Source organism: Epinephelus moara, chromosome 21, assembly GCF_006386435.1.
Source record: "Epinephelus moara isolate mb chromosome 21, YSFRI_EMoa_1.0, whole genome shotgun sequence".
In the NCBI taxonomy this organism is placed as follows: domain Eukaryota; kingdom Metazoa; phylum Chordata; class Actinopteri; order Perciformes; family Serranidae; genus Epinephelus; species Epinephelus moara.
This window is the reverse complement of record NC_065526.1, coordinates 22713973-22731147: the sequence shown is the minus strand read 5'-3', so window position 1 is coordinate 22731147 and position 17175 is coordinate 22713973. Positions and strand designations below refer to the sequence as shown.

Here is a 17175-nt window from a genome sequence, read left to right as displayed (position 1 = left end):
TTTTTTCATTAAAATGTGACTTTCTCTACTGTCTTAGTGCTGCCATGTTACAGTTACAGTGATTGAGGATTTTTTGGGGTAGTTAACATTTTTAAACTTCACTGTACCTTGGGCTGAGCATCGAGAATATTATTAGAACCAGTTTCAAATTTCTGATTACAAAGAAATTTAGAAGGAATCATGCCGTTAGATTTTGATTACGCTTATCCCTTACTGAACAACATACTGGCGCTCTTTCTGAACTGAAAAGTGCTGTGCATAGGGATATTTTTTTGTTTCTTTTATTTTGTTTTGTTTTTGAGTATGGGTAAAGCCATGCGCCACTGACGGAAGGTTTTCTTATCTACTCCAATTGCCAATACCTCTCTCTCTCGATCAACCACACACACTAGGCACTGAGCTTAGCTATACTCTTAAAACAGTAGCCATCATTCTCAACCCCGTTTTTCTTCAAGACGCAGTGAATGTTATTTTGCATTTCAACTGCTATGGTGTTTATATGAATCAAACAAGCAATCCTGTGTTTGTCTTTGAGCGGTATGCCCCGAAATTCACGGGACTGTAAGAAGAGACAGACACAGGCAAAGTAGAGTGAAGTCTTGGAAAGTAAGAGCAGACTTAGTTATATTACACCTGAATATATGTCTAAAAAATTATTTGAATGTTTTTTTTTTCCTTTACTTTTTCAAGCACTGGCCTGATCAAGTTACTGGCTAATTCTGCTTACTGGTCAGATGTATGTTGGACCCTGTGACCTTTTGGTGGATTTCAGTTATATTTGCAGTGCAGTGGATGAAATCAGAAATTAACATTTTACCATAGAATTATATTTAATAACAACTAAATTCAAGAGTGTGAAATTAATTTACAGGTTGCATAAACTGTATGAATTAAATTGTGAATCTGACTATGAATGAATATGTCCTGTGTGAAAGTTTTTTTTTTTTTTATGAATTGAGCATCTGACCTGTTTTGATCCCGCCCCTCAGAAAATTGGAATCGTTAAAATCCAAACGATAACTTTATTTGGTGTTGTGATCAATTCAATGCATCAGTATGTTTGTAGCATAGTGATATTGTGGGTGTATTGCTAAATATTCTTCTATCATCCTGATTTTCCATTGCAGTGGTCTTATTACAACAGGCATCGTGACAGTAAGGTAAAAATGTTTTGATACTTTGGATGTCATATGCAATGCCACTTCATTTGTCTTAACTTGGAACAAAATACATCACATTTATGTGAAAAGCTGTGGTTATATCACTGGTAAACACAACTTTTGTTCATAATTCTGATTAATTATATCCTTCTTTAGTTTTTGTAACATATTTTCTGTTTGAGTATTCATACAAATTTATTATTGGTTGCCTTGCTATGTTTTTGTGTTCATTCATAACAGTGATTTATATGTGTATGCATACGGTCAGTCACCCAGATCATAAAATGCTTTGCGGTCTACCTCACAATCACTGTGTTTCACCAGACTACATGTGGTGCGATGACCAACGATCCCAACAGTGGTATTGGAACGTGGATGAGAAAGTCCTGCAATGACACCTATGGATATATCTGTCTTCGAAATGTTGGTGAGCCTATTCTCTGCCTTTTCTCTTCAATGCATTTTATTTGGCCTAGAATTATTTTAATATGCAGGGACTGACACAATATTGTTGGCACTGCACATGCATTGGCGTTGTGTGTGTTTATCAGTAGCTCTGACATGAACTGACTCTTTATCTAGTATTTATCCAGTTTTTAAGCTAGTCCTTTGTTATACTATTATTTCCTGGCTGTTTTCACACATGCATTGCAACAAAATGGAAAATCTTTTATCCATCAAGTAGTCAGTTTTTAAGTGTCATGATCTGCAGTGCCCATAGCCTGCCAAGGCTAGTCCAACCAACTTGCTTCTAGCATTGAGAGCCAACATACTCAAGGGGAACTGCAGATACTGGATCAAGATGAGCTACCAACTGTTGACTGAAGCCTAAACTCCACAGCGGGTTCACTTGTTGGATCCCTGACGGCAAGTTTTGCTGCTTGCTGCCCTGTCGGTGGCTCTGTCACTGCAGCTAAATCCAGAACAACGCTGTGGGCTCCGGGTTGAAGCCCCTATGTATAAGTGCCTGTAACCACCTTGGCAGCAGCTGATACAATTAATAACTGGTTGCTTACTTTTAAACTCTTATGCACATTTGGCATTGTACTGGCCTACATTTTTAGCCATCCCATCTACAGTCCGTGGCTCCACTCACCTCCCCGGCTGGCTGTGTAGGCTGGGCTTGCCTGGCGGGCAAAACAGCAGAGCTGGAAAAAAGAATATCCACACTTTTCAGAAGATTGAGGAGTTCATGGACACAATCATTTTTGGTCCAGCACATACTGACACAACCTGTGCCCGACTGTGTGATGCCTGTCCTTCAGAGCCTTCTACCACTCACTGCCCTGCTGCTGATGCTTGTCCTCCAGTCATCATCCATGATGACACCTGGACACAGCTTAGGGCCAGACCTAAAGCCCTGATCAGCTCTACACCATCATCAGCAGCCCTAGTTAGTGGCAGGTGCTCGCCACAGAAGAGGGAGGCGCTTCTCTCATGTACCTCATCAATGCAACCTTAACCTAGAGAATAAACATAACATCCTGGACGTTCATGAATTCTGTCCTTTGGCTGCAGAGTCCTGGACTCCTCCTCCTCCCCTAGCTCTTCAGGTGTCCAGTAGGTCTCACCGTTCACTGCGCCTCCGTTCCCTCCACCAGCCATACCTTAGCAGCAATCCCCTCACAACAGAACTCGTCGCTCCACACTGCTCTTCACAACAGCGCTGCAGTGAGCTTCTGCCCCATTCTGTCTATCCTTCTCCATCCACTGTTTCATCACTGACTGCTCCCCCTCAAACCACGCTCTCTGTCCGCTGGTGGGAGTATGCCCACCTGTGTGTGCGCGCAGATGTCTGTGTGTGTGGGGGCATCGGGGCGGAACTCCGCCGTGCGCCATACACTGCAGAGGAGAATTGTAAATGTGCAACCATGTAGAGACAGAAACGACATGCCGTTGTGTAAATAAGATAAATAACACAAGGCTATTTAGTTTGTTTAATAAAAGGACAAGGTTTTGACCTCTTCGATTCCTCTTCCTGTCCTTATTCACAGACATTTCTATTTTTATACGCTGTAGCCTGTTATATAGAGGTGTATTAATACATTTTTGTTTTGTCACAATAAAAGGCTCTACGTGGGATTTATATCTTGTTATCAGCAGGAACAGATAAGTAGGCACTGTTCATCAACTTATATGACGTATATATGAATATGACAGCAGCGGTAGTTGAACGTTTCCACGGCAACAAGTAAAATGGTCTCGAGGGCTGTCTATCAGTCGCTTGCAGTCTCAACTTTATGTGATGACAGTAAATACATCACACAACATAAAGCTGAAGTTTGCGAGGGCTCAGTCCGCAAGTCCAGAGGGTGGACATCTGGATTCAGCCACCAACTTGACCGCAGCTTGTCATCGCCTCGGCGCCACGGCGTATTTCATCTGGAACAAGCCTACTGATGAGTGAAGATCCTTGCAGTTAACTGATCACTCACTCTCAGACTTTCCTCCTCTCACACGCATTAGCCTAAACTGGCAGACTCGCTCCCTGTTTTTACAACATGAAAAAAATACACCCTCAAATCACGGGTCATGCACGAGCGAGTAGTTGTAAAAAATACTTGCACCGACTCCAAACATCGGCGCAAAGGGTCGCAGTCTGGAGCCTTGACTTCAGTTGAGATCTGGCGCTATATAGAAAATAAAATTAAATAATATTAACTTGACCTTCAAGGGAGGGCGAGGCGCCCCCCTCATATAATAGTAGGGGAAACAACATGTCCTCACCTGGTCAATTCTGGTTACCACAAGCAAACCTCTCCCACCCCTACAAATTACACCAGCTCCCCCTAGTGGCTAGGGGGGCTTCCTACTTACTGCACTGATGACGACATGGAGGCTTCCTCTATTAAAATGTGCTTGATGAACGCATGCTCTGTGGCAAACAAGGCTCACATACTAGATTACTTGTTTACAAAGGAAAATCTGGCTTTCTTGTTCCTGATTAAAATCAGGCAACAGAATATGGATTTTATCCATTTAAATGAGCTGTGACCTATGGATTTTTATTTTATTCGGACTCTGCATCTGTCAAGCTGGGGCGGAGGACTTGCAGTGGTCTGCAAAAATCGATTTTCTTGTCCCTTGGTGAGCACAGAACCTTTTACTATTTTTTTTACTACAATTGAAACAACAACTCAAGTAGGTGAGCTGAAGTTTAGTGTGTTTTAATTTATTGACCTCCTGGGCCAGCAAGTCAGTTATCTGAGTTTTAAGTTTTTTTAAGTGTTATTAGTTGGTAATTTTGACCTGCATATTAAAGGGCCAGTGTGTAATATTTGGCATGGTTTATTTTCAATCTGAATCTGAATCTGAATCTTCTACCCATTAATATGTTTATACAAGTGTATAATCGCTATAAAATAAAATTCGTTTGGTTTTCGTAGCCTTATAGTTATGCTTTTATATATATATATATATAGCAAGGGCCTTGCTTTAGAGAGGTCGCCATCTTGCGCCGCCATGTATGTAAGGCAGCCAAGCGGACAATCCAGCCAGCCAGAGAACGCGTTTCGCGTGTATAAATAAACCAACGAAGGCAGCGGAAGGAAGGAAGAAGGAGGAGGAAACAGCAGAGAGTGTTAGTAGTTCGTCGATAGAGAGTAGTGAAAAGTTTTTTTAGTTATAAAGTTTGCGAATGGACCACACTTACCACGCAACAGGAGAGAATGAACCCGAACCGTCATCTGCGAGGAAAAGAAGACGCAACTTCACTCCTTGTGATGCACTCTCTGCGGCGCTTTTCCTCCTGATGATATATCTCCCCAACGATGGTAGCAGTAGCACCGAATCCCATTCTGTGCATTCAGCCTCTCTTCTCGCCCGCTCAGCATCAAACACATGGAGTTCCTCATCTGTATGCTCCGGCTCAAACAGGTATGGCTCTGAGTCTGTGTCCGCTACAAGAAACTCTTCAAAATTGCGTTCAAAGTCATCCATTGCAGCTACTATAGTCCGGAGAGGTTAGGCTAGGCTAAATAAACAGCTAAGCTCTGTTTACCGGCTACGCTGTCAGTCAGTGTGCGGGACGGAGATTGGTGGAGCGGAGAGGGGAGGGGGGTCCTCACTCGGTATTGTAAAAGAGTATGTGTGTAAAGTTATGGAGTGTGTCTGTTAGCTAGAAGAGTCAGAGTTTGGGACGGAGTCTTTTACCCCCTGGAGTGTTACCGGAGTTTTTGGAGTGCTCAAACAAACTGGCCTTTTTCCCGAACGCTCCTCTGGTCTCTTGCTCATGAGGGATTCATTACAATATCGTAACATGGCTTAGATTTCTAAATAAACATACACCTCGTTGCTAGATAGACCTACTCCTGAAAAACTTGTGCGCAAGGCTTTTTGTCCCTACGAGCCCGCCGTCATTTACCCGACGGGAGGGGTGAGCGAGTGAGCCCTGCAATCTAGAATTTGACCACCGATGTCACTGTTTTCAACCCATTTTACACACTGGCCCTTTAATGACACCACAAATACAATAATAAAACAATATCAGTAATATTACTGATTTTTTATTTTATTTTTTATTTTTTTTACGTTTTAAGCAGCATGTTTCTGGCACCACTCTCTTGAGTGGAAATATCTTAGACCTTGTTTTTTTCTGTTTTGCTTTTCTTCAGGTCTAGATATTGATTATATCCATTGTGAGGATATACTAAATTACTGACTCTTTGCACCCTAAAAGAACATTGCATTTCCTTATTATTACTCAGAGTGCAGCTGATCAGTTCCCTGTGCACTTTTACTTTGATATTAATACAAATCTTAACTATGTAGAGTTTCAAATTCAGTCTATAAATGAGCATAGTTCCACTAGGGCTATCGACAACACTTCTCCATGGATGAAAGATGCTGTCTGCTGCTTGACAGAGAAATGTATCAGGTCTGAATGACAATGGAAAGCCACTGGGCTAGAAGTGCATCATCTATATTAAAGATCTCCATTATTCTTATAATGCGTTAGTAAATTAAGCCCAGACTGTTTACTTTGCTAACTTTATTTTTTCTTCATAATAAAAATCTCAAATTTCTATATGACAATATTAATAACATTGTTTCACCACCATCTTTCTGCTGATGACTATATACCTTCCTGTTGATAATGTAATGGCCAATAGGTCCAGTGTTGGGGAGTAAGTAGTTACATGCAACAGTTACGTATTTCAATTACAAAATAAATGTAATTGCAACCCATTACAGTTACCAAGAAAAATATAATAAAATGAAATAAATAATATATGCTCTCAGTCATCTGCAGGCAATCCAGAATCCTGTTGCAAGACTACTCGCTAGGTCAAATAGACTGGCTCCCTGTTGCATATAGGATTCAGTTCAAAATTCTCATTCTTACTTACAAAGCATTACGTGGTCAGGCTCCTGCTTATGTGGCTGAACTGCTTCACCCATTATCTTCAGGTCCTCCTCTTAGGTTGAATATCTTTTTTGCTATCTGACCCTTGCACACACCTTAAGACCAAGGGTGATTAAGTGTTTCATGCCATAGCACCTAAATTATGGAATTCTCTGCCCACATCCTTAGGGTCTGCTGACTCTGTCGTTTCTTTTAAAAGCCAGCTAAAGACACATCTGTTCAGACAGGTGTTTGGGTAACCTGTAAGCACTAGGTCTGCATTTAATTCATATTTTGTGTATTCTTGTAGTGTATTGTGTTTTTTCATTATGTATTGTGTAATTAGTTTTGCACTTTTATTTCCATGGGTAGTCACTCTATCTTTTATGTTCTTGTATGTTGTTTAATGCTTATTTATAGCACTTTGTGACTTATGTCTGTAAAAAGCGCAATACAAATATATTTTACTTCTTTACAATATTATTTATTTGTAACTGTTATATACAGGGAATACCATGGTACTTTGATGACCCAGATGTGTCTACATCTCAGTGCCTCTATACTATTACACTGAAACTTTACTTTATCCAGATATTCTGTATTTCCCTAAGTGACAAAACATAATACATTCGGCAAAGCAGCACCAACTGTACCACATGCTTAAACTCTGTGCACCGTAGTTGCAGGTAGTTGTTGCACTATAGAAGCAGATGCATGGTATATGGTGTGTGCGTGACTAACACATGGTCGGTGTATTTTAGAACAAATAATTGACAATCGTGAAAATACAGGAGATTATAAAGTAAAATTTGGGATCCACTTTGCAATTGTTTGGTTATAGACACTGGGCCTATCCTAGCAAGGTACAAGCCTCAGTGGAACTCTGATGGAATGATAATAGATAATACATGAATTTTTAATTTGGGGGTAATTCTACCTACAACTGCACCAACGATACTAAAGCAACTTATGATTTATTGTGTGACTGTTTTGCAATATTCCCCAATGATCAAAATTCCAATTTTACCAATACTAATTTCAGGCATGTTGTACTGTATTTTAAACAACTACTCGAGCATCAATACATCAAAATCCCTGTTTTAAAGTTGAATTGAAAACTAAAATTGTCTAATTTCTCACCCTAAACAGACCCATCTATTCCAGACTCTCCTGAACCAACAACCACTGGCTATGTGAAAGTATTTAATGACTCTATCAAGATTGTTGCTCAAAAAATGAGCTGGGATGCAGCTAAAAAGCACTGTGAAGGTGATGGTGCCAAACTGACTAACCTGCGAAATGAGTGGGCCCGAGTCTTTATTCAGCTGATGGTTTCAAATCTCAAAGCTCCTGTGTGGATTGGACTGAATACAATGGAGGTACAGGGCAGAAAGCCTGTCAAAATGAAGATTCTTACCCTAGACATTGTTTTTTGTAACTGTTTAAATAAAGTTAGTAACACAGTGACAGAAAACATTTAGTAGACTCCCAGCATGGAGGGCGTCAACTCTCACAGATTATGAATTTCCTGGAAAATAAAACCGCATAACTTTATTGACTTAATGATCCTGACTGCAGTTTCACCAATATGTTCTTTCAGACTGGCGGATATTACAGATATATTGATGGCTGGCATCTCACCTCAACCAACTGGCAGAGAGGGGAACCAGAAAGAGATCGACCATGTGCGTTCGTGAGAGAGAATGGAGAGTGGAAGTCTGCTGACTGCAGTAGGAAGATGAGCAGCATTTGCATGAAGTCTACAGGTAAGGCTCCTGTAATAAACCCATGTGTGACTCATCCTAATGTTATCCTGTTAATGGCGACGCACATCCTGCCTTTACCTGTTTGGAACGTGGTTACAATTGTTACCATCATATTTTGTTTTAGATGGGACATGCTTTCTTGTTCTACAATATTGTCAAATGGTGCTGACTTTAGCTGAATTTAAAAGCTTGTACTATACAGTAATTAGGTGATCAATGGCCATCAGTATCTCTCTCATTCCCAGATGTGCCACCAAGAGAGCTGAGTGAGCCAAGTGATTTCCCGGGACTTTGCCCTGAAAACCCAGAAGCATCCAGATATTCATCTCCGTATGAGTGGCTACCATTTAGGGCTTATTGTTACCTCTTTATCACAAAAAGCGTTCAGTGGGCAGATGCAGCTACTACCTGTGCAATATATGGTAAGGATTTCCTAAGGTTGGTTTCATACATTTTCTTAATCACACAGCTGTGTTTAGCTTTTACTGAAGACTGTTTTTTCTTTGTTTGTCAAGGTGGAACTCTAACAAGCATTGAGGGTCCTCTCGAGCAAGCATTCATTTGGAGCAATATTCAAATATTTGGAGACAGGAACTATAATTACTGGATAGGCTTATATAAAACTCACAGAGGTACAGTCACATTGCCTAATATTTCATAAAAAAGAAACATTAACCTACACTTGAACACATAGAAGAAAAATTATCTTTATAAATCAGAAGCTCTGAAACACAGATGTTACAAAATTACTGTAGCTTAATTATTTTTTCCTGCTGAATCAGGAAGTTAAAGAAACAGTAACTACATCTGGTCAACAACAAATGGATAATATACATACACACATAGAAGCAGCATTATAGAAGCACATTTGGAAACTTCAATGTTGCAAAATCTTGTCTCCATTAACATTGATCCTTTCTCTAGAGCACAAACTTCTTGTGTTTATTTGAATGTAAGAAATGCTTTAGCTTTTACAAACAGTAACATTACAGGGAGAAAAAATATTGATTTTCTTTTTTTCCCAAGGCATGTGGCGGTGGTTGGATAACTCTGCCATGGTCTACACTAACTGGTATGAGGATCAAAGCAAAACCGAAGGTCATGGACTGATTGATATTGAAGATGGGACATGGTCAGCAAATAACCCTCGTGGTGACCGACCTTTTATTTGCAAAGCACCCAAAGGTGAGATCATCACACGTAATAGGTCAAAGTTTGAATCAATGTCTTAACAATAACAGTGTGTAACATTTATAGTGTTAAAACAACAAATTAGATAAAAAATATAAATGGCCAATAAATTAAACAGAAATGATACACCCTTATGTTCATCTTTCTAGTATTAAAAGAAGCTCCACTAACAACTGGTAAGTACCATCTTGATACTTTTTATTTGCCTGATAATTATAAATTTCTTCTTCTGGCTGATAATCTGTGTGTTGAATCTGTACAGTAAATCCTACGGTGGAGCCTCAAACCCAAGCCCACACCATTTTGGCAGTTGTGCTGGTCATTATTGCAATCGCCATAGGGACAGTCATCGCCTTATTGCTCTTCAAGAAATCTTGTCACCGCTAACCTACCCCTGAAAAGTTATCTAGCGAAGACAATCCACTCTTCTTCAACACTGAGCAGTCCCAGCCTGGTCTGGTCGACACCGTTAAACGTGAAGGAAATGCAGAAGAAGAGAACTCTGCACCTGTTCTAACTGTAATGTAAATACCAGCAGAATCTACTGGGGCATACAATGTACAATGTAATGTTGATGGCACTCTGACAAGAATTTCATTTTGTTTTGAAATGAGAGATGTTTCAATGTAGCTGGCAATAACTGGCTTTAATGAACAAAACATTGTAAGATGTTGGATGTCTCATTTGACATACAAATCTCCTCTTGTAATAATCTGAAATAATGTTTGATGTATATTTTATGACTAATTGATTTAAGACATTGATTCATACTATATTTTACTTTACAGTACTATGCTTGCTAGGATTGTAAAATTTCTACCAGACTCTGGACAAGGCAAAAATAATACATGTTCCTACTGGACCACAAGACAGAGAGATTATCACTACTGCTTTTCATCATCCTTGAAGCTATAGATGACATTTTATTCATCTAGAAATCCAGGTGACTCGTAATATATGTCATGTAAATGAAAATTAAAACAAATGTATTAAAAGACACTGTAAAACCACAACCCATGGGTATCTACACTGATTGTTGTTTGTACTCTGGTATTAGCTCTGTTCGGGAGACAGAAGTATTTCAATCTTTTGCTTGCTCCAAATATTACTTCACTTTTCCAATGGATTTACTACCACATGACTAAAAAATAGAAGATTAAATGACAAAATAAGGAAGCCCAAGTCAGCAAAAGTGTGAAGATCTTTACATTTTATTTAGAAGCTGCTGGTCAAAGGTTGGTTCATTTGGACTTAAACAGTATGTTCTGCCTATTGCTGTGCAGGGCTCCAATTATGTCAGAACATCACCAAAATCAACCACAAGTTACTCCCAAAAAAACAATGACTCAAGTACAAGTTAAAATTACCATTTCAGAAACCTACTCAAGTAAAAGTAAAAACCTTGTTGATAAATCACTCCAAGTACAAGTTACTTCCCATGCAGTATATGCAGTAGAGGTGCTTTGCTGTCCACCCTACAAACAATCCCCACCAGGGTTTCTCCAAGAAATATTGTTAGGCCAGGTGGTTAGGCTAGCACAGCGTGGGCCAGCAACAGTTTGTTCTGATGTTATCAATGTAGCTAAGACAAATAGTATTTTTTAAATAAGTTGTGGTCTCATATGCATATTGAATATGATGATATGATAATGTGCATAGCAGAAACCAGTAAGAGCAGACGAGTTTTAATGAAGGTATAAATGGCAAATGTAGTAAAGTAAGACGTAGATTACTAGCTCAAAAAAATATACTCGAGTAAAGAGTACAAGAACAGTTTAAAAAACGTGGACCATGAAAAGCACTCAAAAATATACTCAGGTGTGTTACTTGTAATGTCTTACTACTCACCCCTGGAAACAAATGGGACCATTGGTAACACATTATCCCATAATTTCTTGTAGTGAGACCATTTTTTTAAAGTTGACTAACTGTATAAAAGTGCCTACTGTGACCTTTAGGGTAATCTGAGGCTCACGAAAATTTTTGACTAAATTGTGGCCAAGAATATATAAAAAGTAGCCAGCTGCAAAAGTTTTAATATCCATGTGTATGGCTGGCATCCAATGCTTGTGGAAAACCATGTCATCATTGTATTCACCAGACCAACATTGGTTATCTTATACAGTATCATTTCCTCTAGCACTACTCTCATCTAAAAATACAAACCCACTAATCCTACAAGTTGGCTTTCAATATCATACACCACACGAACAGGGCACCTGCAGCGGAAAAAAAATAAAGTTTGTTTTGTCACAGACAATGAGACGATTCTGAATTACAAATGATTAAAATGTTATATTAATTTTTTCTGATTTTGAAAAGGCCACTGACACCAAGGACTGTCTGGCAAAGGAAACTAATCCTCCTGATGAAAGGCGGACAACTTCTTGATTTCTTAATGGTGCTGGAGAATCTGGTCGTTCTACATGACATCAAGGCCTATTCAGATGCTATGGGTCTGCTACATGCACTGAACACTGACTACCCTGGGGCCTGTCAGAACTGAAGAGTAGATTTCAAGACTACTATATGGGTTTGAGGTCCTCAAAGTCGGTGAAATTTAGATTTTTTTTGTTGTACATGATATACATATATATACATATATATTTTTTTTTACTTACTCACATCTAAGTTGTATTTTTTTTTTTTTTTTTTTTTCATCATAGCAAAGAAAGCCACATTATTCTATCCTAACCAAGCTATGCTACATTTAAGTTAACTAGCTTCCTTAAAGGGAAACTTTGCCAATTTCAACCCAGTCTGTGTCATCGCAGTGTGTGCCCAGATGACAGAGGACGGGCAGACAGAAGAAACTTACAGTGAAAGATCCACAGTTCTCACCAAGGACATTCATTTGAATGAAATTTACAGTGAATATTAAAATCTTTAAAATGTTGTCAGTAGAAAAAGAATCAGTTCTTTGTTGTTTGGACCAATCATTACAATCTATATACAAGTGATGAATTAAGAGTTTTAGGTATAAATGTGTTTGTTTTTTTCTTCTTACTTTTCTAGGCCAATAAATATATACAAGGGTCGACTAAAACTCTGATCTGCTTGCTTAGGGGACCAAGGGAAAAATATTACGTTGGACACTGATTAAATAATTAAAACCACTTTACTGATAATTGATACATTATTGACATTCCTGTCTTAGAGAGGCAAGAGATGTACTTGGAGGAGGCCAATAAAATTTCACAACTCAGCAAGGATTACTGTACCCCCAATTCGAATTTGCTGTTGCTCCACTGCTTTGCCCACTAAGCAATTTGTACCAGCACATTTCACCTGTTCTGTTTTTGACCTCTTACTCAACACCAGTGTCCCTCAGCTAACTTCTCAAATTCACAGAGACCACTTCCTCTTTGAACATAGCATTCTTTTCAAAATGGCACACATCCATTTTTTCCCATCAACTTTATCTGTTCCAACAAATCACACTGTCTATAACTTTATACTAATTTACTCAACATAATGGAAAACCATTTACATTACAGATGTGATAATCATCAAATGGGTATTTAGATACGTGTGCTTAAGTCAGAATTTAAACACTGAATTGCTTCTTTAATCAGCCACTTCTTAAAGCCACAGGTTAAGGGTGAGTGCCGATGAAGAAAGACTTACAGAACTGACCCCCTCAGCTAATAGGATTAATGAACATTAATCATGGGTTTGCAGATTTCATATTCTTCCTAGCTGTCTCCCAGTTCTCGACAGCCCAGTTCTCCATGGCCTAGAGCTGTTAACATGTTAGCATGCAACGGCAGCAGTAACATTAAATGAAATTCCCAAATACCTGCTTTTTGACTATTGCCTGTCTGTGTGGCTAAGGTCTATGCAACCCTGTCTCTTAGAAGTGACATTCATACACCACTCAATGGTCCTACCAAATACATAGCAGAGGACACATAATCACTGACATCCCACAAGCACTTCTGAAGAACCATACAGACAATGGTCAGCATCATAGCAATGTCTGTGGCTGGCCACTGCCTGTAATTTTTGTTATGTGCTAAGAAGAGCTGTGTGATAAATTGCTGCCACCAGTAATTTGGTGCCTCTTCTTAATCCACACCAGATTTGTTTTACACAGCCACAGAGCTTGTTATGCCAGAGTGCTAAAAGCAAACTTGCATTATCCTCCAACACTAAGGGAATTGTTGACAATGCCACATCCAGTGGTGCGAGCAGCCATAATTCTGTACGCACTGTGCATACACTTTTTTCAATGATTCAACATCCTATATTGAAACAAAATTGTGAAAAAAGCAGCAGATCGTGTCTTTGGGTTTTTTTACTCATGAATGTGCCAAAATGCATGTTTTGGCTGTGTGCACTCACCATGACGCAATCTGGTGCTCAATTGTGATGCTAGCAACTTTGTGTTACTTACCCTGTGTGTTAGTAAGCAAAGGTAGTTAGACATGAAAAATGAAAACTTCTGAGCGAGGGCAGCAGTACAAGTACAGAGTCTGCTAACATTACTGCTGCTAACATTACAACATCAGAGACTAGCAACCAGCTAAATGTCCAGGGATACATCTGGTAGGAATACTACTTAATTTTCTCGTCTGGCCTTTTTATTGTCTATTGTTGCAGCTTGGTTTGGACTTTGTGTTACATATTGACGCTGTATATTTTTTTATACGTAACTGTTGGTGTTGTTGCTGTGATGCTGCTGCAAAATGAGAAAATACTTTGTCTGCTAAATGCCTGTACGTTTCTCTGGGCTATATTCTGTGGATTATATTGTATTCTATTATTTTGCTGGCTGATGTTGTCAGGTCTGTTGGCTTGTCTTTGAAATGCACATGGTAGGCTAATCAGAGTTTTATGGTGGTGTTGTGTCGGTAACATTAAAGTTACTCTCCTGTTGGCTCACTGAGTAGACTGCATATGTCCATGTGTGGAAACCTACATGTTAAAGGTACCCTACAACTGGGCGGGTGGTTCCTGTGCATACTCTGGAATATAATCCTGCCGGCGCCACTGGCCACGACAATTGTGAAGTGGTTTAGATCTCAAAAGCTACAAAGCGCAGATTACGACAGTCTGCAAAATTTGCCATCAGTCGGTGTCAGCAAAGAAGGTAAACACAATAAATTGAGAGTTACGAATGTAACTTAGGTTTTATGAATTCTTAATGAACGCCACTTCAGTAACCTGAAAAGGTATCATCCCAGTCACCTGCCATTATTTTATTATGATACAAGGCAAGGTAATTTGTATTGTTTTGTTTCGGCACATAAAGCATATTTGGAAAGGTAATTGTTTACATTTACATGTTCCTCAACATTTTAATTTATTACAAAACATTTTCCAAACCAAGTCTTGTTTCAGATAGATAGATAGATAGCCTTTATTGTCCCATGGGGAAATCTGTTTTTTACAATCTGTCACAACATTTAGATACACAAAACACAGCCAACAAACACCATGCACAAACACCACCAAACACTGAACAACATATGAACAGACACACAATGCACAAACACCACCAGACATTGAACAACCGACACATACAGTATATCACACTCAGGAGGGCTGGGTCCATACAAGGTTATTAGGGGAGGTTATTGAGTGCAGAGATGGCAGACGGGACAAAGCTCTTGTTGAAGCGTGCCCCTCTCCACCTTAGGGTCCTGTATCTGCGCCCAGACAGCAGCAGTGTGAAGTGTGGGTTGAGAGGGTGATCCGAGTCATTAGTTATTGTTCGTGCGAGACGTGAGACAGCTCGGTGGTTGAGCTCTGTGAGGTTGGGTGTGGGATGGTTGAAGTTTGCACAATTACAGTTTGTTGTTATATTTTATATGTTAAATAAAAGACACTCAGGATAGTCAGGACACTCCTCAAGCTGGCAGCATTACCAAATTACATACCATGATAAATATCGATATCTGTTTACGGTTAGTAAACCAGAGCACCTGGTATGGGGAGATATTAACTGGTACGACATAATATAAGGAAGGCATCCCTTGGTCTTTGTCTGTGCTAGTTGTTTTTCAGTTTGCTTTTTCCTGCTGTCAGCCTTTTTTTCTTCTTAAACCACACAACTGTTTCAGAAGAGAAGTACTCTACAACGTTACCAGTAACTGAACAAACCAGCCATACCACAAACCATACTAAACGAAAAGATTTCAAGTATTTTGGACTATCTGGCAATCAATTCTTCACAAGGTCCGACATTTCCTTACGGAGACATAAAAAAAAAAAAAAACAAAGTCAGCATTATGAGAGCTTCCTTGTTGTGAATATTACACAAGACTTTCACTGAGACACAGGATGTGTCAGTACTATTAAGACTGACTTTTGACAACCATTCACACAACTCTAAAATCATCTGCAAGTAATGCATGGATAATCTTCAGCTGAAAGAAGAAGAATATAAACAATGAAGATTACTCAAACGGCCCTTGTGCTCCTCATCCAAACATTACAATGTTTGGCTCTAGACGGTATAGTATTTCAACTGAGATTGATTAGATGTGAACTCTATTCTTTATGTGAGACTGCTCTGTCTTTTACCATGTGTCAGTGTGCATGTTGTCAGTGTGCATCATCTTCAGTTAATAAATTCTTGTATATTTGCTATGGTTTAGTATCAAGATGACTGCAAATTTACTTTGTGGATGTATATTTTGCAGCTGTGGGGTGGTTGTAATGTAATGGGGTGGTTTTAAATTTGTTTACTTATTTAATTTCTGTTTATTCTGCAAATATTTCTCAGTATTCATGTCTGAATAATATAAAATTGAATCAGACACAACTGAAACTACCCCAGTGACGGATTGTGCAAACAGTCGTTGACAGGATTTCTACTTTCTTTTGCAATTAACATTCAAAAGTGTGTAATTCCTTTTCAACAGATTCACCATTCCAACTAACTAACAAGGACACTGGTTTTTGTTTGGTTAAAACAAATAACCAATGCAATGATATACGCTGGACAACTGGTGACCGACTTTTGGTTCTACAAAGGAAGAAGTGCCTGGGAGTCCAGGGGAAAAGTGTGGGGAGTGAAATAAGCCTCTATGATTGTGACGAAAACAGCGACCTCCAAAAGTGGGAATGCAAGAATGGAACAGTGCTCGTCCTTAAAGACCAAGCCCTTTACATTGAGCTAACTCACGATAGCACAGCAGTTCTTTCCAAAACAATAGGACCCAATAACCACCTCACAATTCCAGGAACGCCAAATGGTGCTTGTGCAAGAACATATAGAGGTACAGTATAAAAGATTTTTGTTTTGATGGACTTACACTGTCCATACTAAATCATAACCATTTTTACAGACCTGCAACAACAAAAACACAACTAGAGGTCATCCTGCATTAGGATCAATTCAGCCACAGCACAGCGCCCCCCTGACTACTTCCTACCACCGATTTCCGGCCACCTTGCTTAGACCACACCCATATTCAAACTTAGCCTTCATATTGATCTCAACTACAGACCTGTAAAGTCTTTTCTGACTGTGTCTTGCATGGTGTCTAGACTTAAGACTTTCCTCTTTGATAAAGCTTATAGTTAGGGCTGGCTCAGGCTTGCCCTGTACCAGCCCCTAGTTAGGCTGACTTAGGCCTAGTCTGCCGGAGGACCCCCCTATAATACACCGGGCACCTTCTCTCCTTCTCTCTCTCTCTCTCTCGTATTCTATTACTGCATCTTGCTAACTCGGCCATTCTGGATGTCACTAACTCGGCTTCTTCTC

The 17175-nt window shown here is 39.4% G+C and overlaps 2 protein-coding genes across 2 annotated transcripts in view; both read left to right on the top strand.

Annotated features, from left to right (window-relative positions):
• LOC126382746 (macrophage mannose receptor 1-like) overlaps positions 1 to 10453 on the top strand; it is a 29125-nt gene extending 18672 nt beyond the window's left edge. Inside the window, exons 23-31 of the mRNA XM_050032799.1 lie at positions 1128 to 1160; positions 1485 to 1587; positions 7654 to 7883; positions 8105 to 8270; positions 8516 to 8692; positions 8786 to 8902; positions 9297 to 9455; positions 9611 to 9637; positions 9724 to 10453. Coding sequence (XP_049888756.1) covers positions 1128 to 1160; positions 1485 to 1587; positions 7654 to 7883; positions 8105 to 8270; positions 8516 to 8692; positions 8786 to 8902; positions 9297 to 9455; positions 9611 to 9637; positions 9724 to 9848 — 1137 coding nt within the window. The 3' untranslated portion in view covers positions 9849 to 10453. The remainder of the gene's footprint in view (positions 1 to 1127; positions 1161 to 1484; positions 1588 to 7653; positions 7884 to 8104; positions 8271 to 8515; positions 8693 to 8785; positions 8903 to 9296; positions 9456 to 9610; positions 9638 to 9723) is intronic.
• Positions 10454 to 15776: 5323 nt separating this feature from the next.
• Positions 15777 to 17175, top strand: part of LOC126382744 (macrophage mannose receptor 1-like) — a 33102-nt gene continuing 31703 nt past the window's right edge. Inside the window, exons 1-2 of the mRNA XM_050032796.1 lie at positions 15777 to 15919; positions 16331 to 16687. Of these exons, the coding sequence (XP_049888753.1) occupies positions 15856 to 15919; positions 16331 to 16687 (421 nt within the window). The 5' untranslated portion in view covers positions 15777 to 15855. The remainder of the gene's footprint in view (positions 15920 to 16330; positions 16688 to 17175) is intronic.